The 24,892-nt window shown below is 47.0% G+C and overlaps 2 protein-coding genes across 2 annotated transcripts in view; both read left to right on the top strand.

Annotated features, from left to right (window-relative positions):
• Positions 1 to 19,552, top strand: part of LOC121624999 (inactive ubiquitin carboxyl-terminal hydrolase 54-like) — a 37,081-nt gene extending 17,529 nt beyond the window's left edge. Inside the window, exons 6-15 of the mRNA XM_041963001.1 lie at positions 1,639 to 1,744; positions 4,541 to 4,687; positions 9,049 to 9,198; positions 9,831 to 10,023; positions 10,238 to 10,467; positions 10,739 to 10,944; positions 11,472 to 11,854; positions 12,106 to 12,258; positions 12,349 to 12,507; positions 19,416 to 19,552. Coding sequence (XP_041818935.1) covers positions 1,639 to 1,744; positions 4,541 to 4,687; positions 9,049 to 9,198; positions 9,831 to 10,023; positions 10,238 to 10,467; positions 10,739 to 10,944; positions 11,472 to 11,854; positions 12,106 to 12,258; positions 12,349 to 12,507; positions 19,416 to 19,447 — 1,759 coding nt within the window. The 3' untranslated portion in view covers positions 19,448 to 19,552. The remainder of the gene's footprint in view (positions 1 to 1,638; positions 1,745 to 4,540; positions 4,688 to 9,048; positions 9,199 to 9,830; positions 10,024 to 10,237; positions 10,468 to 10,738; positions 10,945 to 11,471; positions 11,855 to 12,105; positions 12,259 to 12,348; positions 12,508 to 19,415) is intronic.
• A 96-nt stretch (positions 19,553 to 19,648) lies between these two features.
• LOC121625256 (inactive ubiquitin carboxyl-terminal hydrolase 54-like) lies at positions 19,649 to 23,979 on the top strand. The gene is made up of 5 exons (XM_041963336.1): positions 19,649 to 19,668; positions 19,884 to 20,239; positions 21,131 to 21,258; positions 21,353 to 21,484; positions 23,885 to 23,979. The coding sequence occupies exons 1-5, from the start codon at positions 19,649 to 19,651 to the stop codon at positions 23,969 to 23,971; spliced, it is 723 nt and encodes a 240-aa protein (XP_041819270.1). The 3' UTR covers positions 23,972 to 23,979.
• Positions 23,980 to 24,892: the final 913 nt, after the last annotated feature.

Below are 24,892 nucleotides of genomic sequence, written 5' to 3'. Positions count from 1 at the left end.
CACACGTGTACATTCATGCAGGTGAGCTCGCGCACAACGACACGTTCAGGTAGATGCTAGCATGCAGGTGAATCCACACGCGGGAGAGGCGCGTGTGCATCCTCAGAGCTGTTACATAAAACTCGCACACGCTCTCAGTCAATGAAATAAGGAACAGAGGAAGTAATCAATCAGCCGTTTGATTCAATGGACCCCGGGGGCGACGTAAATCTATAAGTGGAACAGTGGGTCGGAAAGACTGCGAACGAGAGGGAAATAAGAGGATATATCACTCCGTTTCCCTTTTGGAAATGGAACGCGGCAGAGGAAATAGAGGGATGAATGGGGGGCAAAAGTACAAATAAACACACTGTGTAAAGGTAGTCGTGGGGCACAGCGGTGCCGCCGCTCTGTGTTTGTGCCTGTTAGCGCTGCCAAGCTATTTTTACCCTGAGTGGAGCCTGTTGTTTACAGTCGAGATAGCCAAATATGCAAAAGTCAACATGAGTAAGATAATCAGAGGGCAGCAAAAATACAAAACAAACGTCTGGTTCAAGCACAATTCAAACATAAGTAAACAGGAGTGTTTCTGGCTGGTGCGTCGTGGTCGTTTTTCTCCGCTTTCGTAGCCTCACGGCCGCTGGAGAGGAAAGGCCGAGCGAGGGGTTGAAGCCGAGCGAGAGAGAGTACAGAACAGGTTGAGTTCATTTCAGGCTAATGGAAGGGGTGAGAGAGGGGAGGGGAGGGGGGGGGAGATTTGGACGCTTTTTAAAATCGTTATTCTTAAAGGAATACTTCACCAGAAGAAAAAAAACAAAAGCAGTGCTGATTCATTGCATCACATAATCCCACGCGTGGTCCCGAGCTGCAGACGGGCTCGCACGACTTCATTTGGTATTCACAGATAATAATAACATATATTTGAGTTTGTCCTTCAGAGGGCGATTGTATTTAAAAGGGATAAATGCAGCTCAGTATTAAAGTGTCACTGCATTAAGCCTCGCTGAAGGAGATTGTCCCAAAAATGCAGTTTTGTTCCACAAGTAAAGCTTTTTTTCATGAAAATTATTACTTGTAGATGAACTTCTCCTTTAAGAACCGTAACAATAATAATATTTCTGTGCTATTATTGCTCCCCGGCCGGAAATTATCTTTCAGCTCGACCATTTCAGGAAGGTCAAAGATCGTAAATCTGCCAGACAGGATTTAGAATAAGGAATCTTTGCCACAGCCTTAATGATGTAATCTAGATTTGTTCTTATTTTTGGGTGTTTTCTTTTTTGTTTCTTTATAAAAGCAGTTCAGAGAAAGCTTGTGGGACTGACCCAGAGTCAGCATAGATGTGTGTGAATGGTTGCCTAAGCGATGCACACGGCCGGTGAACAACACGCTGTAAAAAATAAAGGTTTTCAACTGATTTTCAGCCAGAAATGCAGCAGGAAATGAACCAGTTGTCTGCAGATTACTGCACGACGCCACAGAGCGGACAGACGTAAGAGTTTCAAGAAGGGAGACCACAAGTCACATTACTGCTGGACAATCGCTGTTTTCTTCTATGCACGAAAAGCTTTGGTCTCATTCTGGGCTGCATGCACATTCACCGAGCCTGTCATTTTGTTGTTTGTGTGTGTGTGTGTGTGTGTGTGTCCAATGCTGCAGTAACCAGGCGGTGAGGATGCTGGAGTGCAGAGAGAAACCCACACCGGACATGTTTGGAGAACTGCTCCGCAATGCCAGCAACATGGGAGACCTGCGCAACTGCCCTGTGAGAACACACACGCACACACACATTCACACACACATGCATTCACACATGGACACACGTTTCAGTGCACAAACATAAACTCTTCTATAAACATTCTTTTTTTCCTCCTTTTCATTTAATCCAGTATGAGCAAATCTGCTAATTTCTTTTTTCTAATATCAAAAGATCCGTGGATCTAAAATTTAGAAGTATTCAGTTCTCGAAAATCTAATTTGCAGCATACCCACTTTGATAGTTTCATCACCACTTGTTTGTTTTTCCCCTCTTCTTTCTCTGCGGGTCGGTGTTACATAATCAGCGGCTCATTTGCATTTTCAGCCCGTTTTTCTCCTCACTCTCTATTACCGGAAGCATTTTCCGAGTCGTCGTCATCGACCTCGTTTACAGAAAGCCACAGCGATCGGCGGCTTCTCGCAGCAGGAAACAGCAGAACATTTGGTTCAGCGGGGGAAAAAAAATCATTTGAAACCAATACCAAAAAAAAAAAAAGAAGTGTTTTGAGTGATTGAGGCAGAGGGATTCCAGTCGGAGGAGGAGGAGGTGCAGGTAGTGGACGGAGAGCCAGTGTGACGCCTTTGTTCTGCAGGCCTGTGTGTTGTGCTGCCACATGGGAACGGGCTGCCGCTGAATAGATCCAGCTTGGCCCCGCTCGGCCGCCCCTCGCTGCCAAAGCATCCGCACAAAGAGCCCCCTCAGCTGCCCCTCTCCTCTCCACGCAGCAGCACCACCTCAAACTCCATCAGCTTACTCGCGGCCCACATGCTGACGTTGCGTGCGCGGTCCTGCGGGAGTCGCACAAACCTGCCTCTGTTTATCTTCCATCACTTGCAGCGCTGATCTTTTGTTAGTACCACACTGGGCTTTGCTCAAACAAAGTGTTGGTCTTTGGACGGCTGCTGGGAGACGCCGTCGGTGCCAGACTGACGGTAGCAGAGTGTGAGGGTGTTTGCTTGGTGCCAAAGTGAAGTGAACTGAATTGATTGAATACATAGATGCTGTAGTGGAAGAAAGTTTTCAGGTCTTTCACTACGTCAAAACATGAAAGTGTAAAAATACAAAAATCCGACTGAACGGCCATGAAAACTTATTTTTGGAAACTGCATGAGAGAATTGTGTGTTTGTGTCGGTGTTCCTCTTGCTGGTTTGAAGTGGGCTTTTTGTCGGAAAAAGCAATGTCACACATTCTGATGTCTGAACCAGGATTTAGCAATATAGGCTTGCCTTTAAATGCCAAGTTACAGCTGGACCACAGCAGCATAAGTATCAACGTGAAAAGTGGTTTAATAAGAGCAGCATGTTTAATAAACATATGTTTTGTATGTGGACGAGAGCAATTCTTTTGTTTGCAGACAAACTCCTTTTTTCTGGACAGATTCAGAAATAAGGGAGCTCACGTACGCGTATATCCGGCCTGGCCACCCGTCCTCCTCTTCTTCTTCTGTTGAGTTTTATGGCGGTTGGCATCCTTAAGTGTTGCATTGCCTCCATCTGCTGGGCTGTCCCTTGCCCCATCTGTTCCGGCACCGCCATGGCATGTGCGAAAAGGAAGGAAATGTTCCTGAGTGTGGCTGCATGAGCAGTGGCAATCACTCGCGGTGCCTCGGAGGTTATCCCAGGACTTTACCAGAAACTGTGTGTGAAAGAGGCTCCTCTGAGGCACCTCTGCGTGGTGGTTTCGCTGCTCTGTCTGCCTCTTCGGCTGTCGCTACACGGATAAAAGCGGGATTGTCTCTTTACTCCAGTGCTGCATGAGTCGTGAGGAAGCATAAGCGCAAACATTTTCCTAAAGTTGTTTCATTTTGCTCTGAAGAATGCCGTGATCAGCATTCTGCAAACCTACAGTATCCTTTGACCAGCAGCACTGTTATATAACTCACTCTCTCTTGGAAAGGCCTGCATAGCCACAGCGGAAAAAAAAGAGAAAGAGAGAAAAGACAGGGAAAGAAATCTTTGCATCTGAAATTCAGAGATGAAGCTGCAAGATCAATGCTGTATTATGAAGCAGAGCGGATCCGTGCGCGCGACCATTTGACGGATGATGTTGTCACCGGCGGTTCTCAGCGGAGACACGGCGCAGAGAGCTAACGGAGGCCGCCCGTCCCGTCGACGCGTCGGCGCTAACAGATAGCCCGCGTCTCAGTTGCTGTGCTGTTTGGCTGTCGCTCCCTGGCTCGTGTTTGTGTCCCTTTCTGAGAATTGAGAAGCAGACCCTGGCAAAATACCTTCCTGCCATCTCTGCTGCCAGCGCAAGACAGCCCGCCGCCCACAAAGGGAGAGCTCTGTGTGTGTTCGTGCATGCGTGTGTGTATGCGCGAGTGTTGTGTTTGGCAGAGCGTCTGGTTGCCAGGGTGTTCTCAGGCTGTTTCCGAGCCCAGTCTGCCAGCACTGCGTGCATGCTCGCGTTTGTGTGCAAGTGTGTGTGTGTGTGTGTGTGTGTGTGTGCACCGGCTCGGCGGTGGGTCATGACTCAAAGGAAGGATTCAGAACACACGGTTCTGAACTCAGCAGAAGGCCCAGGGGACAAATACAACTCAGCACAGCGCCTCTTCCTCTGTCGTTCCCTCTTACAGTCCTTTCATCTTCTCTCTCCTCCCGCCTTTCATCCGTGGCCCTCGTTCTGCTGCCGCTCGCGTCATCTGTGTGTGAATCTGCATGCGTCGCTGCCAAACAAAGGGACGGTTTTAGTGACGTACGCCGCTGTCACGCTGCCTCATAACACCAGATGAATAAACCTGTTTGATCACACGCTCTCCCTTTTTTTTTTTTTTAAACCTCCTCTCCCTCCCTCCGTCACAGAGTAACTGCGGGGAGGTGCTGCGTATCCGCCGGGTGCTGATGAACTCACCGGAGATCGTGTCCATCGGGCTGGTGTGGGATTCGGACCACTCTGACCTCGCAGAGGACGTCATACACAGCCTGGGGACCTGCCTGCGTCTGGGAGACGTAAGGGGATCACAAACACACACACACACACAAACATTACACGGCCATTATAGCACATCACCATATGTTATGTACGCCTACGCGAGCAGCCAAGCACGTCCGCCCAAACACTGACATAAATGCAAACACAATGCTCTTGATTTGTTAGTGAGAAGAGGTTTGTGCACAGCGTCTGCCAGTGAACCAGAGGTGCTTGTAACAGTGAGATGACCATCATGGTCAGAAATAACCAACCAGAAGTGTTCGTGGTGGTGACGGCGCCTTTGAGGCCTCAACAATAAATGTTACAGTTAAACACCAAAAATACACAGTGGATTTGGTCCAGACTGAACTACTTCAGCAAATGTTGGATGCGGCAAACATTCATGGTTTCCTACTGACTTCAGTGATCCCCTGGACTTTTGTTTTTGCTCACATGCTAATAATGCAAATCCACGATGGTAACAGTGTTCAATCAAATATCAGCATGCTAGCATTATGATAGCGAGTATATTAGCATGCTGACTTTAGAGAAAATGAATGAAAAACCTCATAAGTGCCCCTTCTGTCTCACCGCATGCAGTCGGCCTGTCGCTGTGTTTCTGTTTTGGGGGAAAATGAGTCCCGCTGACGTCACATTCAATTGGCACGGACCAGTCGACTAGTTGACCCTTCCTTGAGAGGTTAAGAAATCCTTTAACCTCTTGAACCAGATCCCAGTGCGTATTTCAATCCCTTCATTTCAAGGCTTACGGCTTACTCTTACTTAACACGTACTTTCAACGTGGGAAGTCAAGCACTGCAGGCTGCACGCTGTGTCGTCGCCTTGTTTTCGAGGACGGTTCGTGATTTAGTGGTTTTTCCGAGTTTCGCTGTCATGCTAGGATCAAGGACACAGTAGACAAAATGGGATTTGAAAGCTTTGGTTCCAACATTTTTAAATACTAGCTTGTGAACTTCTCATTTGAGGGCTCAGCAGTCATAGTTTATTCAATTGGCTACTCAGAAATGCCATCATCTGACATGAATGTAGTACCACACACGGTCTGGGATGGTTGTTTTAAAAGTATTTTGTGTCCAGAGAGCCAAAAGGTTTAATACAGTAGATTACTGGATCTTCAAATGAACGCTGATCCCAAAAACGAAATCCCTTCGGATCCCTTGGCCTGTGGCTGAACCTTCCACCTACAGACAGCCGAAGTCACTTCCTGTGCAGCCTCTGTTCCTCTGGCTTCTGTAACTCGGTGCAATCTCATGCAGCATTTTTCACTGGGCTTGTCTTCCTGGAGTTTATTTTCCAGAGATAAATCCACATCCACCCCTGCAGTTGCTATTAGAAACCGAAATCTTTGTGATTTTGTTAAATTTCTTTGAGAGGGCAGAAAAAAATTACAGCCATGAAAATTTACAAGCGGGGCAGGGCGTCATCGTGACTTGGTTCCCTCCACATCCATAAAAGTCACCACAAAGCGCTCTTATAAAGTCATTTTTTAGACTGTCGAGCTGTAGCCTCCGGACTCGCTCCTGTCTGTTCTGCAGTTATTACGGACATGTCTTAGCTCTCCTCGTCCCCTCCGCTCACTCACGGACTTTAAAGGCTGCAGAAACAGAGATGCTCTGTTCCAGGGCTGCATGTTTGCCGATTACAGCTCTTACAAATGTCAGTGGGATTTTGATTGAGGTTTGTTCTAACTCAGAAGTTCAGGTGTCACTTAGAGTTCCTCTTCTGACGTTGATTGAACCTCTTAAACTCATCTCTTTTGCTTTTTCCATGAAAAAAAGCTTGAAATGCTCGCCTGCTCACCTTCGTCACTCCTCATCAAACACACAAACAACACTTTCTGGCAGAAAGCTTTCTGGCAGAAAGCCCTGAAGGAAAACTAATCCCACGTTGCACATGCACTTGAATTACCTAACGATATCTTGCTAACACTAAACTAGCATCTTCTGAGGACCTTTATCAGGACGCTTTCTGTCAGAACTCTGAATGTAACCATCATCTAATTCAGCAGCTCAGCTGTCCGACAATCTGTTTCAAGCAAAGTTTTTCCTGTAACTTTGTTCTTCAACATCCTCAAGACATATAAACTGTCCCGTCGGCGTTTAACACGACTCGTCATGTGACTTGGCAGGTTGGCGTTGGCTAGCATTATCTAGCACACTGCGGAAAAATAAACTGAGCAGCTTATTGCCTTGTGTCCCAGGATAAACCGATGGAACAGTGTCGGGCTTCAGTAGAAGTTTTGATGAGATCCATCTGTTTTCATGTAAAACAGACTGCAGGCTACAGTTTGGCTGCAGGATTTTCACATCCTTTCATAAAACATAGAACACGTCTCTGGCTTCATTTTGAAAATAATGAAGCTTAGCTTGCAAAATGCTGATGCGTAGCTACAACTGGTGTAGGAGCCAATTTAAGACAATCAAATGCAAAGCACTAATTGGGCCAGTAGGGGTCACTATGTGGTGGGGTCGTTGTCCTTCGTCCGGGTTGACAGGTGTTGTTGTTCTCGACTGCTTTGTCAAGAGGAGTAATACGTTGAGTTGTATTATTATATGATTTTGTTTCAAGGTTCATCATTTGAGCTATGTCGACGGGAGACTTAAGGGTGAGCGAATAAAATACCACAAACCAAAGAAATAGAAGTCGGACTTTTAATTCATAAACACTACACGGCAGCGTTACAGCAAGCGCGTCGATTACACTCATTAGCCCGTCCATGCAGCCCCTCAGTGGCTTGAAGTTTTTGGCTTAGCCGCTACACTTCGCTTATGCCCCACGTTTCACCGTAACTCCACCTGGCATGTAGATGGGATTGGTTCCTTAAGGAAGATACGTTTGAAACCCTGGTTGTCATTGGTCCGCTGCAGCTCCAAGGTGGAAATGCTCAGGTGTGGCGTTGACTGCTCAGTTCGCTCATGATATGTTAACCAGGTTAAAACTTGATTTTCATCGGAGCTGGTCTTTAACCTCCAGGTCAGAGGTACAAACCCCCAGAGGCACGAACACACACACACACATACCCTCCTAAAGACACACAAATACGCACCTAATGACACAAATACAGAATACGAATGTGCGCACTGTAATGGCCAATAAACTCCACCGATCCTGTTCCAACACACTCTGAACAACAACAAATTATAGCACACGCGACGCACTCGAGCTGACCTCCATTACTCTGATGCAGCGCTCAGGATGGCGCTCCTCGCTCTCCCGCTGCAGCTTTCGCACCTCGCGCACGCACGTGTTTGGCCTCTGATACTCCGTGTCACGACTGAGTAATGCTGATGCATTTTAATGCCGCTGTAACATCTCCAGCCGCATTCTGAAGTGATATCTATGAATAATGGATCAGTGAATATGACTGTGTTGTAGTGAGTCAAATTCTTTCCTCCATCCTCTATCTGCTGTCTCCGCCTGCTGCTGTCTCTCTCGCTCTCATCCCGCTTTGGGGAGATGAAGCTAGTTGCTAGATCGCAATCGGAGGCATAATCTACGGCATTTTTCTGCTTTTGTTTAGTCATTCAGATCAGGAGAAGTGTATCCATCTGCCTCCTGTATCCCTCCTCCTCTGCCACTGCTCTCACTCTCTCTCTTTGTCTGACTTCTGCATCTGTTTTCTCTCTTTTCTGCTTCCCTGTTCCCCTTTTGTGTTCTCTCTCTCCGCAGACCAGATTATTTCAGCGCTGAAGCAATTAGTCTAGTACAATGTAACAATAACAATTTTGATTGATTTTTATTTATCAAGCTTAAACGCTCAACGCTTGCTGGTTCCAGCTTTTCAAATATGGGGATTTGCTGTTTTTCTTTTGTTTCTTTTTATCTTCGTAAATTGAATATCTTTTAGTTTTGGGCCGTTGGTCGAACAAAAGAAGCAATTTACTGACGCCGCTTTGGCTTGTGGAAACTTGTGACATTTTGCATACTTAAGTAATCAATAATGAAAGCGATTGTGAGTCGCATGCCTGGATAATTTGCCATTTTGCAGTATTGAACCACATGCAGCAGGAGGTGAAGACACAGGAAAGGTTGTCTTTTACGTTCTTCAACCTGCAGTTTTAGCACGTTTTAGCTGTGTATAGAAAATGTGCAGCAGTGTTTTCTCACCTTACCGAGACGTCAGTGTGAGATCTTGCATCGCATCTGCATGAAAAGCTGCATGTGCGGCGTACAGTTGGAGGAGTTGAGGCAGTATGTGAAGGATTACTGCATACAGCAGAGTACACTAGGTGAGCAAAAATGTGCTTGTATTCACATTTACTCCTCTATCTCAACCCCTTCCACTGCACACCTCTCCCTCTCTTCCCTGCATCCCTCCCTCCCTCCCTGTCTCCTCCTCCTCCCTCCCTCCCTCCTCCCTCTCTCTCTCTCTCTGTAGTTGTTCTACCGTGTGACAGAGGAGAGGGCTCGCCAGGCGGAGCTCTACTTGGTGGGCATGGTGTGCTACTACGGCAAGCACTACTCCACCTTCTTCTTCCAGACCAAGATACGCAAGTGGATGTACTTCGACGACGCCCACGTCAAAGAGGTGAGACACAGTTTGGAGTCTGCATGCTGCAACACGGGGAGGGGGTGCCGTGCAGTATCTGCTGCATCTCCAGTTGTGCCGGTGAGAGCAGCAACGACAGGAACTGTGCTGTGTGTTAGTTTAAGTGCTGCATGGTCAGCGGGGGCGGCTTGAGATTGATTATGTGTTTAAGGTTTAATCCCGGTCTTTGTCTCAATCTCAGCGCAGGTTTAAGCGCTGAAACGGGTCTTATGCTGTGATACCTCACGATTCGAGCGTGAGTTATGTTCCATACGGCTGGAGGATGATATAAATCTTGCGGTGGCTGAATCGAGGGATGCTGGGGATTGTTTGTGTCCAAGTGTGATATAAAGTGAACGTACGCGTCCTTGACACCTCTATCAGTCACGGTGCACACTGGCAGCCACGTTAGATAATCGAGCTAATGAAAAAGTGTGATAACATGATATCAATAAGGACACACAGCGGCACAATGTGTGTTTGACCTTCCACTTTTGGTGGAATATGCGTAATGTTATATCTCAATACGGATAGATTTACTGTCTCTTTTTCTGTGTGTGTGTGTGTCGGGGGGGTTATATGTATGTTTATTTGCGTCTTTATGTGTGTGTGTTGCCCTGCTGCACCTCCAGATCGGCCCTAAGTGGAAGGACGTGGTGTCTCGCTGTATCAAAGGCCACTATCAGCCCCTGCTGCTGCTCTACGCTGACCCCCGTGGGACGCCGGTGATACTGCAGGAGAGCCCCAACCCCTGTACCAGCTCCAACCCGCAGCTGGAGCTCCAGCACTGCAGCAGCAAGGCTGGTTACGACAGCGAAGACTCCGGTACAGCAAAGATGACACTCTCTGCTACAGATTCAGATTCAGATCAGATTACTGTGTTTATCATCAGGGGCTTGCGAGTTTACAGCTTTAAAGCTCTAACCTTCAACCCTCTAATCCAACTTCTGCTTCGGCATAACTGCAGAGCTTGAACTTATTTGACTGTAAACATATGAGGACGCAGGATTAACTGAAAGGTCATCTTGCCGTCTCTCAGGTCGGGAGCCGTCCATATCCAGCGACACTCGCACCGACTCTTCGACGGACAGCTCGAGTCACCGCGCCTCTCGCAGCCGATCGCTCCACCAATCCACGGGCAGCCACCTCTCCAGCGAATCCCAGACCACGGTGGTCTGCAATTACGACATCGGCACACCGCCGCACGGTGCCGACGCCGGAGGTAATACTGCGTTTGGGTCCAAGCGCAAAGTTATCTGTACTCACAAAGTGCAGCTGCACATTGACAGCTCCAAACAAATACACAAGTGACCGCAGTGTTTACAGGGAGTACCAGTACTGCGGTACTTGTTGTGGTACAAATACAGTAAGAGCAAACAAAAGGTCTGTTTTCAAGTTTCAGAGCAAGTGAAGTGAGTTCTGCAGACTCTCATATTTGCTTGCACTGCTGCCTGCTTAATTGCCCCCTGTGGGATGAAAAAAAATGTGACTGGATTTGCTCTCTGTCCCTCTTCTCCCACCTTCAGAGTCAGCAGTGGAGGGTCCTCCCCGTCCTCCCTCTCCTCCTCTGCCGGAGTACAAGGAGACCGCCGTCTTCCTCCTCTCCTCCCGCCGGCCACTCACCTCCTCTTCCTCCTCCTCTCGTCCCCTGTCCTCCTCCTCGTCGTCAGGAGTCGGGGGCTGTGAGGGAGGAGTTGGTGGGCCCCACTGGGAGGATGAAAGCACCAGCAGTGAGAGCAAGTCCAGGTACTGCACAGCTGATGCACACGGACACGTCCAGTTTAGACGTCCTGCCCTTTTGAGATGTAATAATGCATTTTATTTTATGAGCTTAAGTAAAGTGAGACTGTGAGATAAATTTAGTGAATAAGAAAGAACAATATTTCCATCTGAAAAGTAGTGGAGTGGAAGATTAAAGTGGAATAAAAAACCTCAAAACTGTGCTTAAGTTCTTGAGTACATTCACCGCTGTTTCAACAGGAGTATTAGTCATGCTATCATAAATTAAATAAAGGTCAAATAAAATGTTAATTTAGTGGTTGAGAGTAACTCTGATCATATCTCATTGTGTGTGAACTAAAACGCGTATTGTTGGTGTAATAAATGGTTAAAAGCTCAATGTGACTGAGCTGTATTTAAGTCGTTTTGTAGGTCGTGTATTTTTACATTACTACCCCCTAAAAAGAGTCATCCTTTCTGTGAAGAAGACACGTTTGTACCTTTCTGAGCAGTTTTCAGCAGTCAGGTAACTCATGCTACATCCTGTCCCTCAGTTCTTCTGGAGGCCGCTACAGGCCAACCTGGAGGCCCAGGAGAGAGGCCCTGAACATCGACAGCATCTTCACACGACCGAGAGGCTCCTCTCTGGGCTACAACACCCTGCCTGGACCCTCTCTCCCTCCGGAGCCCCAGGACTCCTTTCCCCTGGCGGGGCCCGCTCCACCCACACAGCTAGGACTGCAGGAGGTGGAAGGGAGGGACGTTGGGGAGTTGGAGGCGGGGTTTGGGCTGGTTGGGCAGCCCAGGTCTCTGGGCAGCGGGCGGACGATGGGTCCCCCTGCCCCTCCACCTCTGAGAGGGGTGGAGCACCAGCCACGTCTGATCCAGAGGATGGAGAGTGGCTACGAGAGCAGCGAGAGGAACAGCAGCAGCCCCGACAGGTAGGAAGCTCACAAATAACAAGTACTGTCTCCCTCTTTCTGTCTCCATCGCTCATTGTTCTTCCCTCTCATGGTCTCTCCTGTCGTCTGTTCAATTTCACTTCGTCGGCATGAAATACGAATGTGACGTTAACCACGACAAAATCAGCAACAGTAGAACAGATCAATCTGTGGATATTTATCTGGAGACGTACAGTATGATCTGCACTTTCACCATTTTTGTCTCTTTTCCTGCTCTCCTTCTCTCTCTGTTTTTTTCTTCCTCTCCACAGGGAGGTGGGGCAACAGAAACGGGTGCTGATGTCAGGACCGTCATGGCGTTCGGTGCCCAAGTCAAAGAGCAGCGGTGCCATCCTGCAGGAGCTGCCCTCCCCCAGCTGGGGCGGCGGCACCAGCGCAGGTGTGTGTTTGTGCAGGTGTTTGCTTTCACTGCACCGTAACTACTGGAAGATGAGTTTGATCTGATTGATGGCCTCATTTGTGTTTCCAGGCTCAGGGCGCAGTGAGCTGGACGAGCTGCAGGAGGAGGTGGCGAGGAGAGCTCGCCAGCAGGAGCAGCAGAAGCGGAGGGAGGCGGAGCGGGAGGCGGCCATGGGATTCAACCCCAAACCCAGCAAATTCATGGACCTGGACCAGCTCCAACACCAGGGTATGGAGAAAAGAGGGGTGAAGAGAAAGACAGGAAGTGGAGGGAGGGTGGAGGAAAAATGTTTGGGAGGTTGGAAGTTTTTAAGGAGAACAGAAGAAGTCAGTTCACCAAACTTCACTTACTTCTTGTGGTAATTTTAAGATATTTGTCTCTGCTTCCAGACGTGTTTATAGTTTATAGGGACTAGTATAAATAAAGTTTGAATGAAGTTTTTGCTAAATTTGTGTGAACTGGCCCTTTAAGAAGAAGGTCAAACTGCATTTTAAAGCTGCACGTGGCAACAGATATCAAAGAGCCAACACTGACTTCTCAGACAATCCTGGCGTTTCAATTGGAGGAATGTGAAGCTGGTTTTATGCTCTGCGTCATTTCAGTGTATTTTTATGTTCACTTCTTGCCCGGTGCAGCTTTAAGGTCACACTATCACCTGTTGTCTAGTTCAGCAGTCGCAGTGACTTGTATGTCCGTGGTTCTGTCTGACCTCCTCTTTGTCCTCATTCCCATCTGTTCGCCTGTCTCTCCATCTGTCTCCCTGCATCGGTATTTTTTATTTGTCAGTGCGTATTACTGTAACTCGTACTGTATGTACTGGGTTTTTGTGTGTCATCCATGAGCGTTCTGTGTCAGAATAAGTGTGTGTGTGTGTGTGTGTGTGTGTGTCTCATCTCCAGCTGAGCTCTCGCTGAGTTCAGTGTGGCCGAACAGAGCGGAGAGCAAATCCCTGTCAGATCCGTTTTTACCAGCGTGGAAACTCCCGTGAGACGTTTACTGACCGGCACTGAGTGGCAAACTCTCTCAGGTTGATTCCCACTCGAAATCTCAATCCCAGTCCAAGTTCAGAGCGCTGATGTCCCCGCCACACTCGGGGGAGTTCACAATGTGTGTGTGTTTCTTAGTGCACAAAAGTGTCTGTGTGTGTTTATGTTCATGTGAAATCATACATGCATATAAATAGTCATGTATGTACTAGTGTATCTAAATGTGTGTGTGACATTGTGAGATGAGGACTTTAGACTCGGACTTGGGTCATATTTAAAGGGGCACACCGCCGATTTTACATGTAAAATTACAGACTGTTCTGAAGGTGCCGAAGCAGCACCAACGTGGTCCAGACTGAAATATCTCAATATTGGTTGGATTTACATTAAATTTTGTACAGACGTTCATGATTCCAAGAGGATGAATCCTGCTGACTTTGGCGATCCCATCACTTTTCCTCTAGCGCCACCATCGGTTCAAAATTTTCATTTGTCCAATACTTTTCGACCAAATACAATTCAAACCATGACATTTCCATCAGCCTCAGCCTTATTTTGGTTTTAGAGATAATTAGTCATGTTAGCATGCTAACACACTAAACTAAGGCGGTGAACATGGTAAACATTATACTTGTTTAGCCTCAGTAAGTCACTGTGAGTATGTTAGCATGCTGACTTTAGCATTTAGCTCAAGACACCTCAGTGTGCCCATGCACAGACTCACAGAGTTTGGCTAGCTGTTTCCCTGTGTCTCCAGTCTTTATGCTAAGCTAATGTAACTGTCTGTAGCTTCATATTTGGCATGCATACTGTATATGAGGTGCCAATCTTCTCATCTAACTCTGAGCAAGAAAGTGAATCAGCGTATTTCCCAAAATGTCAAACAGTTCCTTTAAATTCCTTATAATTCCAGCAGCACTTCTGATTTTTCTATGAACCCCCATGACTTTCTGGTGACTGCTGGTTGGTTGCATTAAGCCAAATTATTTTCATGTTAGCATGCTGCCGTTAGCATTTAGCTCAAAGCACCACTGTGCATAAGTACAGCCTTACAGAGCTGCTTGCAGTTCAGTGATTATACTAGCTTTTAACCACGTGTTTGCATAGGTTTGCATGTGCATGTGATGGCTCCCCCATGTATTCTGCGTCCGTTTGGGAGCGTTGGTTGTGCACATCCCCAGAAATTAATACTACGTGTGCACAAGATGCAGTACACACATGAACAGTAGGGGCAGTAGCAGTAGGGTTGTGTGGCGGACATTAGAAAATATTGGCTGTGCTTCACTAATTTCTTGCATTGGCAGAAACATACTCGCCATTCTCACAATCTGCTTAATTTAGGGGCCTGTTTGATCTCAAAACAACAACCTCCTCAAGCATCGCCATGCATATTGTTTACATCATGCAAATCCAGAAGTTCTACACAATCTGAGGGCTCTGGGGTGGCCTCTAGTGGTATCCTCCAGTAATACGCATAATAATATACATAAGCAAGTATGTGAACAGTTACTTTCACAGCGCGGCCGTTTGTCTACGTTAAAGAACAAGTATATCTCCAGTCTTAGTGTTGTTTAATCAGTCTTTGGCAAGACCCCAACTTTATGGACTTGCAGTGCTAAACTGCTCAAGTCACAATCAGGACATTGATAAATAAATAACTCATTGCACAGCCTGTTTATTACTTTAGCTTTCATTAGCTTTGAAAAAATAGCGTTCCCATGCTGTGTGTTCAACGGTCAACATTCAGACACTTGACTTGCAGTTTGTAGACTTGTGACTTGACTTGGACGTGGACAAAATGACATGAGACTTGACTTCAGACTTACTCTGACAGACTGTGTGTGTGTCTGTGTGTGTGTGTGTGTGTATGTGTGTGTGTGTCTGAGATAGAGCCTTGTATGAACTGCAGGTGTGCAGGTTTTCCCCTCCAGCTCAGCACTAACTAAATCTATATCAGGGATTATTATGTTGTGTCCTGTCTGTCCTACTGTGTGTGTACTTCAGTGTGTCCAGCCTCATGTACCTGACACACACACACACACACACACACACACATCCCTGTGAGTACACACAACCTTGATGAAGTGAAAGGACGACTTGTGAACGAACAGATGGCATCACTATCAGTGCAATTACGTAACAGAATTTGGGTTCCCACATCCCTATCGATGGTTTCAGGCGGACTCCAGACAATCTGCCTCAGTGTTTTAGAGGACGGTTACAGCCAACAACAACAGAGCTGCCATCAACCTTCCTTTATTCTGTCTCTATCAATCAAAAGTCTGTAAACTCAAGCCAAGATGGGTGATGGCTGCTCTTTTGTTGTCCTCTTCTGCATCTTTTTTATAACCAACTAACACCATTCCAGGTGCGTTCACAAGGCTACGCACCATAGGAAGCTCTGTGCGAAAGAACAAACTTTTGTCTTTTTTCTCCCTGTCTGGTGTCTGTGGCTTCATGAACGTAGCCTCAACTTTGCTCCTCACTTATCTAATCGTGACTTTTTGACTTACTAACTACAGGACAAGTTAACGTATTGATGCATTTACCATAGAGTTGCAAAGTGGGAGAAGATGCTGTTTTCCAATTTCATAGTTTTCTTCCAAACCTTGATGTAATAACTCGCCGTTGTTGCCACAAGTGGAAATTACAACATAATGATAAATGGTAAACATGCAACAACAGTACAGGAGCTCAAGTAGAATGAGTAATGTCTGTAATACGGCAGCATTGAGTTGGCTAACATTAGCTAACATTAGCCATCATAAGCTACTGGTCATACCAAGTAAGCTGCAAACGTTTTGTTACTTCTTAATTTAACTTTTCATTTCTAATAGAATAAATGTGTTGTTTCCTGTTTCAAAAGTGGCATAATCTAGTTGTTAAGATACAATAAATTGGTGATTATCCATCCATCAGTTTGATATGGTGCGAATTACTACAATACCCATGAGCCTCTGCAGCTGTGACTCTAAAGAAGAAATTGCAAAACAGGCTGCAGAAAATGTGAAATGCTCTTTTGTTGTAACTGAGAATAAAATACTACGACATAGTTAATACATTCATTTAAAACTGACTGTTTTATAAGATTATATATATATTTAATAATATCTAGAATAATATTTAGCAGTGCGGCTAACTTCAGTTTAAGCTCTGTGATCATGTTTCTTTTAGCAAAATGCTCTTTGGGAGTCGTACTTGACCTCCCTCCTTTGATTTTTAAGATTTTTTTGACTTTTTAGCAGAGAACATGTGTTTTCTGACCCAGTTGCTAATATTTTGTACCTATGAATAAACCAATCTCCAACTTTCACTCACCCGACATAAAGAAAATAGAGGATGAAATAAATCCTCCCGCTTTGCAACTCTATACATGTATAAAATAGACACACGTTGACATACAGTAGAGGAGCGTAATGCATGCCGGCCCCCTCATAACCACTCCTTCTGCTCTGCTTCTATTCTCTCCTTTTGTCTCCTCTGTTCTTTCATCATCATTTGTCTCTCTCTTCACCTTTTACTCTCCTTCCTTCGTCTTTGTTGTGTTTTCGTTCCCCTCGCTCTTTCTTTCTCTGCCACTCTGTCGTTACACCTCTCTGTCTCTTCTCCTTTTTTATCTCCCGCTCTGTTGTTAACATCCTCAGCTGTGCTCAGACCCCTGCATGAGGCTAACGCTCATAGCGGATTGGCTGTAGCTGCGTGCATGAGGAGCACTGGGGGCCCAATCAAACGCAGGCAGGAACAGGAAATGGAACGGGAGACAGGAAGCGCCCGCCCACAGGGGCCTCGCAGGTACCACCACTGTCCCCCCTTATGTGTCCGCAGCGGTGCCTGTCTCAAAACCACCTCAGACCCCCTCCCTCCCCTCCCCCCTCCCTCACTTGGTGTGTGTCCTCAGCTCAAGCTGTCCTCGAACCCACCTCAGGACTCCCCTGTGTGTGTCCTCTGGGTGCTGGCTGTCCGAAAAACACCTCAACACCCTCATGTGTGTGTCTTCAGCTCTGGCTGCCCACAATCCCAGAACCCCCGTCTCTGTAACCCCGAGCACTGCACTCTCACATCCTGCTGTGTGCGTATGTGTGTCCGAATGTGTGCGTTCTCAGACGCACACACTTGCCTATATACAGTAGCGTCGTCTCCCCTTTGTGTCTGTGTGTTTGTTGCAGTCCAGTAAAAAAAAACTTGCTTTGCTGGGCTCCGTGTTGCCATCGAGAATAAAAAGCGAGAGTCGCTCTCTGCTTTCCCCGTGCTTCGCTGCTTCCCTCCATCGTTGTTGTGGCCGCCGAGGCTTCCCTCTGCTCTTTGTGTGCTGCTGATCTGTCCCTCTGCAGTCCGTCACTGTGTTTCTGTCCTGCTGCCGCGCCATCGCACTGTTCGCCATCCCGTTTGTTTGTTTGTTTGTTCGTTTGGCTCCTCGCTGCCGTGTTTGTGTGTTGCGGTCAGTCTCCTCCTGATGTGTTGGTTTGACTGTGAGCTGCAGCAGCCAAGCTTTGGTAGAGAACAAAGGTCGTTTTTCATATTCTAGAAAGGTGAGGCAGCTCATCCAGAATCTGAGATAAAGAACTAATCACATTTAATATATTGAAGTGATAGTAATAACTAGACAAGTGTAGAATAATCGAGTCCAAGCGGCCAATGGATTTCAGGAAGCTGAACACCTTTGAGTTTGAGGTTGTTGCTCAGATAAAACAAGCAATCAGGCTTTAGGAAATTATAACTTTTTATGCATTTTTCACTATTTTATCACGTTTTATAGACCAATATTAAAACCAATAACCCAAAAAAGCATTCTTAGATCAGAGTGCTATGAATTATAAATCAAATATGATTCAATTGAAAGTATTGATGCAATAAAAACACAGAAAAGCTATTTAAAAAGATTTTAAAATAACGTACAGGACCCTCCTCTGTCTCCTCTGGTTTTTATCCTCGAGGAGGTTAAACTCAGGCTCAGATGGAGTTTGCCGGTTAGAAATATAGTCAGCATCCAATCCCACATGTGCCTTAAAGGTGGTCGGATCTTACAATCTGCTCTAAAACATCCTCCCGTTAGATCTTTGTAAGGAGTCTTACTGCGGCACTTTGAACCAGCTGAATTGATGGTAATTACAAAGGTGGAGACAACGACCGGATTTGTTAACTTATTCATGTTAATGTCGGGTTTAGTCGTCTCGACTTCATTAGAATTCAGCTTAAAGCAAAAAAATTCTTTAAAATGAGTAAACTGTAAATCCAAAGTGTTAACAGCCGGATGAAGGGAAGGAGGAGGAGGAGGAGGTGAAGCTCAGAGCTCAGCCTCTTTTATTACCTTCCTCCTCTCCCCTATTGATCAACACAAGCCTCTGATTTATAGCTCGCTGCTGCAAAGCCTGCTGGGTAATTACTAAGGCTGAAAAGAGACGGGAGAGTTAATGTGGGGGATGGGGGCCGGTGCTCACGTAGACACATACAGGTTCTGCGCACACGCTGTCTTTAAAAATAGACACACAAATTTACAGACTTGCTGTTCACACACACACTAGTTTAGCACACACACACACACACACACACACACACACACACACACACACACTGCTACGCTGATAGTGCAGAGTGTGTACCGCGTCTCTGCAGAGACGATCCACTAATGTTCAACATATATCATATCCTCCACATATCAACGTATGTAAATCAATAAAGTAATATATCGGCCCGCTGAGGCTGAATTACTCCAGACTGTAGAGGCCACATTTATTTCCAGTGCTGATGAAGTGCGGCGGTGCAGCGGAGGGCGAACCGCTGCTGTGGTGATCAGATCAAAGTCGAGTGTTTGGTCGTTTGAGCTGAAGACGATCGGGAAGTTTGGTGAATCTGCAGCGTTCTGAGCTTGTGCCTGACTCATAAGCAGCATGGCTGTGAAATCCCATACACGAAGCGGTGCTTGCACGAGGCTGTGTGTTCACGGCTGTTTGTTCTGTGTGGCAGTGAGCGTGTGTGTGTGTGTGTGTGTGTGTGTGTGTGTGTTTTCTGCTTGTTTATCCCGGTATGCTGTTGTGACCTTCCCTCTATGCAGTAACTCACCTGACGTCAGAGCAGCTCTGGGTTTTTTGTTTTTTTTTTCCCTGCTGCTGGCTGACTGACACCCCCCCCCCCCTCTCTTGTGTCCTCCAGTGAACAGCCTGGCCCGGTCCAAGTACTGCTGACGCCCAATCAGGAGGAGGAAGAGGACCAGGCAACGCCCAACCAGGACGCTGCTCTGGGCCCGGACCCGCCCCCTCCGCCCTATCGGCCTGCTCCCCCTCGACCCCCGCTCACCCTCAGCATCCCTCACCCTTGCGCCCCTTCCAGCCAAGGGGAGGAGGAGGAGGGTGGGTGCACGGGGAGGCGAGGGGAGGAAGGCGAGGATGGGAGGGAGGGGACGGGGGTGAGGCTGTGTGAGTTGCTGCAGGCAGGGGGGGTGAGTGTCAGACCCCTGGGGAAGCACTTAGCCATCTCTCTGCCCTCGCTTCCTCTGCGTCTCTGGGATACACACACCACACACACCGCACACTCCACACACCTTGAACCCACACACACACACCCTCCCCCTTCGTCCTCCACTCCTCCCCCATCCTCCCCTCTGGAAGCGTCTGGGCAAAGGAAACCTCTCACGCCGCTCTGGCAGCCCCCCCGACCCCACTCCCCCACCGGCGCCGCTCAGCACTGGCCGAGGCACGGAGCTGCCGCCGACAGCGGCACACGCCATTGGTCCTCCTGGAGTTTGGACCGGCCCGACGCCGTGGTGACGCCGTATGACACCCCCCCAGACCGCTGCGTTCCCATCAGGCCGCAGGCGTCCAGTCAGCACTACAGCTACAGTTGCCAGTCTTCTCCAGGGCACTACAGCTCCCAGCATGCCCCAGGGCAACACAGTGATCCCTGCTGTGACCGTGAAGAGGCTGAGCTGTCTGAGCTAGACTCCCTTTACCAGGCCAGTCTGCTGGCTGGAAGGACAGGTACACGCACACACACACACACACACACACACACACACGTACTCATGCACCAAAGTGAAATGTTGTTCTGTGTGTATGAATCGCTAAGAGCTCAAACAATAATGCTTAATATCTCTTTATCCTGTAACTCGTTCCACCTTCCATCTTTAACACCCCCGATGGAGGAAATCTTTGGGTTTTGGAGTTTTTGACACAACAATTTATTGATGCTACCTTTGGCTTTCTGCAGATTTCATGGACTTAATGATTAATCAATGAATCACTAAAATAAATAACAGATCAATTGGTGAGCTGCTCACGGCTGCAAAACATTAGGAGCATCAGAGCTTTGGGAAAACATTTTTATTCTAAGATTGCAGTTGTAAGTATTGTATTATCCCCTCTTAGTATAAAACAGTGAAGTATGTTGATCTCTTGAACACCTGCTGCAAACAGTATCCTATAAAGACGAGTATATGGTATAAACTGTATGGAGTTAGTGTGTGGAATAGAAGTTGGACAGGGCACAAGCCTATTTTTGCAGGCAGATTATTGCAGCTGATTCTTGAAGTTACTTCTTTTTGCATTTTTTTGTGGATTTTCTACATGTCCGTGTTGTTGTTGTGGCTGTTGGTGTGGTGTGTGTGAGGTCACGTTACTTTACAAGATTACTTCATATTACATTAGAGCAAATAGTTCGTAGTTAGTTCAGCCATAAAAAAACGGCGTGTTGTGTTTGAACAGTTTACTAATTAAGTGTGATATAGTGGTTCAGTGATGGGCTGGAACAGAATACACATATTGAGTATATAAATTACACTGAACGACTTGCTCTGAAATGGCAGAGAACATGTTTTAGGTGCTTGTGTGTTCGTGTTTGGACCTCCAGCCCTGCCTGTGTGTGTGTTTCAGGCTGCAGCCCATCGGAGAGGCTCATATCCAGGGTGGGAGGACAGGCTCGCTCCAAGACCCCCAACGCAGACATGGAGAGGAGTGTGTACGGGGCGGACTGCGCCAGCACCCCCACCTACCTCAACAAGGTAACACCTACGGACAGAATCCCCTCACGTGTTCGCAGGTCGTCACTCGGATCCTTCTTCTCCGGCGTCTGACAGACACTTTCTCCCTCTGCAGCCAATGATGTTGCGGGATCTGCGTTTCGGGGCGGAGCCTGACGATGGGGAAAACCTGAGGCGAATCGGACGCAGCCTGAGCGGCACAGTAGTGACCCCGCGCCGCAGCCGCCTGACTGCGACCCGCAGCTTTGTGAGTGTGACTGCCTGTGCTCTGCTGCCTCCCTGTGGCCGTGCCGTTGAACTGCACCTGCCTGATGTCCCGCCGTGGCACTTTACACATTGCTTTTCCCTGTGCTCTTCTCCCCCTGCTGTTTGTCTCGTTTCTTCCTTTTGTCCTGCTTTTCGATTTCCAATCTGTCCTCCTCTCTCTGCTTCTCTTCCTCCTCTTTCTCTCTCAAAGGTGAAGCAGGCTGATGTCAGTGCCTCTCCTTGCTTACTTCCTCTCTTCTGAGTCCCTGTTGCTATTCCACCACTATCATCTCCTCCATCCTCCTCATCACCAACACCTTCTCATCACCACCTCCCTCCACCGCTTCACAGGTAAACACTGCGCTGAGCTGACGTTACACTTGTAGTCTTTAAAGGAAGATGGCGCTCATCTGTTTACGACTGGTGAGAGCACACGCTTCCTCGGTTGAGCTACTTTTAGTGCCAGATGAGAGCGTTTCAGAGCTGATTTTTAAACCAGGTCAGAACAGCAACGTGAGGATCTATTCTTGATATTTAAAACATTTTTTGGTGATCATTTCACTTTCTGGCAAACCAGACTCATCTGGCACAAAAGTAGGCTAAGCCCCTATTTGCACACAGCTATATCCTGGGGATGTGCACTGATTTGTGATGACTGTGTTGAGCCAAAGGTTATTTGCATGTGGCGTCATATTAAAAATATATTAAAAATTTTGAAATTTAAAGCAGAAATCACCTACATTTTGAACCCTGACCCCAAACCGGATGACACAGAGGCACATTTTCCTTTTAAATTCTCTAAAAAAACCCTCATATTTCCTTCTCATTCAACACAATATTCCAAATTCAATCCAACAACACAGGTTATTTCCAGCATTTGAAGCTATATTTCAGAACAAAACGACACATAAAGTAAGTGCAGATCTGTCTGGTTTAAGGACTTTAAGGAGACTTTTTATAGTGTTTCTTTTATTTTTTCACACCTTTACTTTCAGAGTGCAAAAATCACACCTCACTGTGGGAGCTGAGGCTAATGCACATCAGCCTGAAATATTTTCACAAGGTGTTTTATGTCAAACTGCTAATGCCATACTAGTTATTACAAATATTCACGGCTCTAAACGACACCTTGAACAACTGACTCTAATTTTAATGAAGTATCTGCCGCTATGAGGAAAACACCTGGATATCATTGAACGTGTCACACGTGACAACAGGCGCTATTTTTGTTCCAGTAAATAAACGTTGAACCCCGATTCCAAAAAAGTCAGGACTCAGAAAACAGAAATAAAAACTGATTGCAGTCATTTGTAAACGAGCTGCTTGACGAAGTGTCCATGTGATCTCCTTCATCCAATCACGTGTTGCCAAAGTGTTGAACCTCGCTCCATCCTCCCCTCTGAACGACTGAGCCTTTCCAGGATGATTCATACCCGATCACCTGTTACAAAAATCAATGAAGCTGATGAGGTCAAACATTAAATATATTGTCTTTGTACATGTTTTATTTATGTTTACGCAGCGTCCCAACTGTCTTGGAATCCAGGTTGTAATAAATCAAACTGAAACTCCATATTTGGCAGGTTATGAGCCTCCTCTCAGGCTCAAAGTTGAAAATGACATTCGTGGGAGAATCTGCCGGAGGCGTTGGCACCTAAATAATCACATAACGTCTACAAAACAGAAGAATACGAAACAGGAAGTCGACACTGACCTGTAAAACCTGTCAGAGTCTGTCTGTTCTGGATGTGACGTGAATCTTTGTTCCCCACGTGTGTTCGGATCGTCTTCATCAGTATTAGAGAATCTTGCTTTTTTGAATGTGAACGTTACATCCTGGTCTCAGAAACTCTGATAGGTCTCTCTGATAGAGACCAGGAAACCAGGAATCAAGACACAATGATTAATGTGCACAGGAAGGTCATCTTTACAATATCACAACCATCTATCCGTTTTATTATTTACCAAACATGATATTTAGTCTTTATCCATTATTTGGTATTAAAAAAAAGGGCTGAATCTTTTTTGTTCAGTAAAAAACAGCAAATTCTGTCCCCTTTAAACCTAAAAGCTCGCTGCATGTGCAAAAAAATAATCATGTCATCGTTAAAAGGTCGGATGTTTCTGCACACAAGCTGCTGCAGTTAGTGCACTTAACGAATTCACAGAACTTTATATTCAGTTCTAAAGGTCACTTTAACAGGAAAATGTCCTTAAATAGATGTTCAGGAAGAATTTTTGATCAATTAATTTAACTGCTGTGAAAATGAATAAATAGCGAATTGTGTAAATCCCTTCGAACACCTGTTGTGATCTGTTTCACTGTTTAACCCTTAAACTCCTCTCGTGGTGTCATTTGAGCTGCACCGTCACGCTAACCTCACCTGTCCTCGTCGTCCAGGAGCTGTCGGGGGGTGCAGGGACCTTCTGGCTGTGTCTGACGGGGGTCAAGCTGTCTTCTGACCAGAGTCCTTCTCTGCTTCACTAATGTCTCCACCTCCACATGGGGCAGCAGCGCCGGGGATCCTCGCCGGCCCCGCCTTGACGGACCTGGAATCGGCTCAGGAGGATCAAACTCCCACCCCGTTCCTCCCCCCTCCCCCTCAAACGACATGCACACGCAAACACATGCACGCACACATGCACATCTGCACTGACGTAGAGCCTCCCTCAGCGCCTGCAGCACCCTGCTTAGCCCCTCCTTGCCTTCCTCCCTCCCTCCAACCCCCCTGCCCTTGACCTACTATTCTGTCTATGCAGTCACTCTGACCCCCAACTACAACCTCAACCTTCCCCCCTACTTCCCGGGACTGTTTCTTCGTCTCCCCCTGGGTCTTCAGAGGGTTTCCCCTGTGCAGTCAGCCTGGCGAGCATGCCGCTTTCGGTGGTGTTGTCGGCTTGGTCGCTCGCCGGCCGGGTCCGACTGGGACCCGAGCTCTCGGCAGACTCGTCCCCCGCCTCCCCGCGGGACCCTCGGCTCAGGGGGAGGCTCTTACCAAGTAGCCACGCCTCTTCCTCTTTCTTCACGGGCATTTCCTGTTGGACGCACACGTAGCCGAACTGGGTCTGTTTCAGATGGACAGCCATATTTTCTCTCTTTTTGTTTTTGGGTTAGTTTGTTTTTTCTTCCTGTGTGCGCGCACAGCGACCCCGCCCGAGACCGAACTCTCTAATAACTAAAAGTCATGTACAGAAAAACTCATGTATGAAACCTGTATGTTAATTAATAAGACCTTATGGAATGTTGATAATGATAATTAACGAATATTGATAAACTTAAAAGTGGTACTTCCTCATGTCTGCATTTCAAATAGGAGTGGAGTGCACTTCACAAGTGTCTAGCTGGAGTTTCCGCCCCACCCCCGCCCCCCACCCCCAACCGCTCGCCGACCTAATGACAGCTCTCCCG

Source organism: Chelmon rostratus, chromosome 21 (assembly GCF_017976325.1).
Source record: "Chelmon rostratus isolate fCheRos1 chromosome 21, fCheRos1.pri, whole genome shotgun sequence".
Taxonomy (NCBI): Eukaryota; Metazoa; Chordata; class Actinopteri; order Chaetodontiformes; family Chaetodontidae; genus Chelmon; species Chelmon rostratus.
The sequence above is the reverse complement of the archived record's forward strand: the minus strand, read 5'-3'. Positions and strand labels throughout refer to the sequence as shown.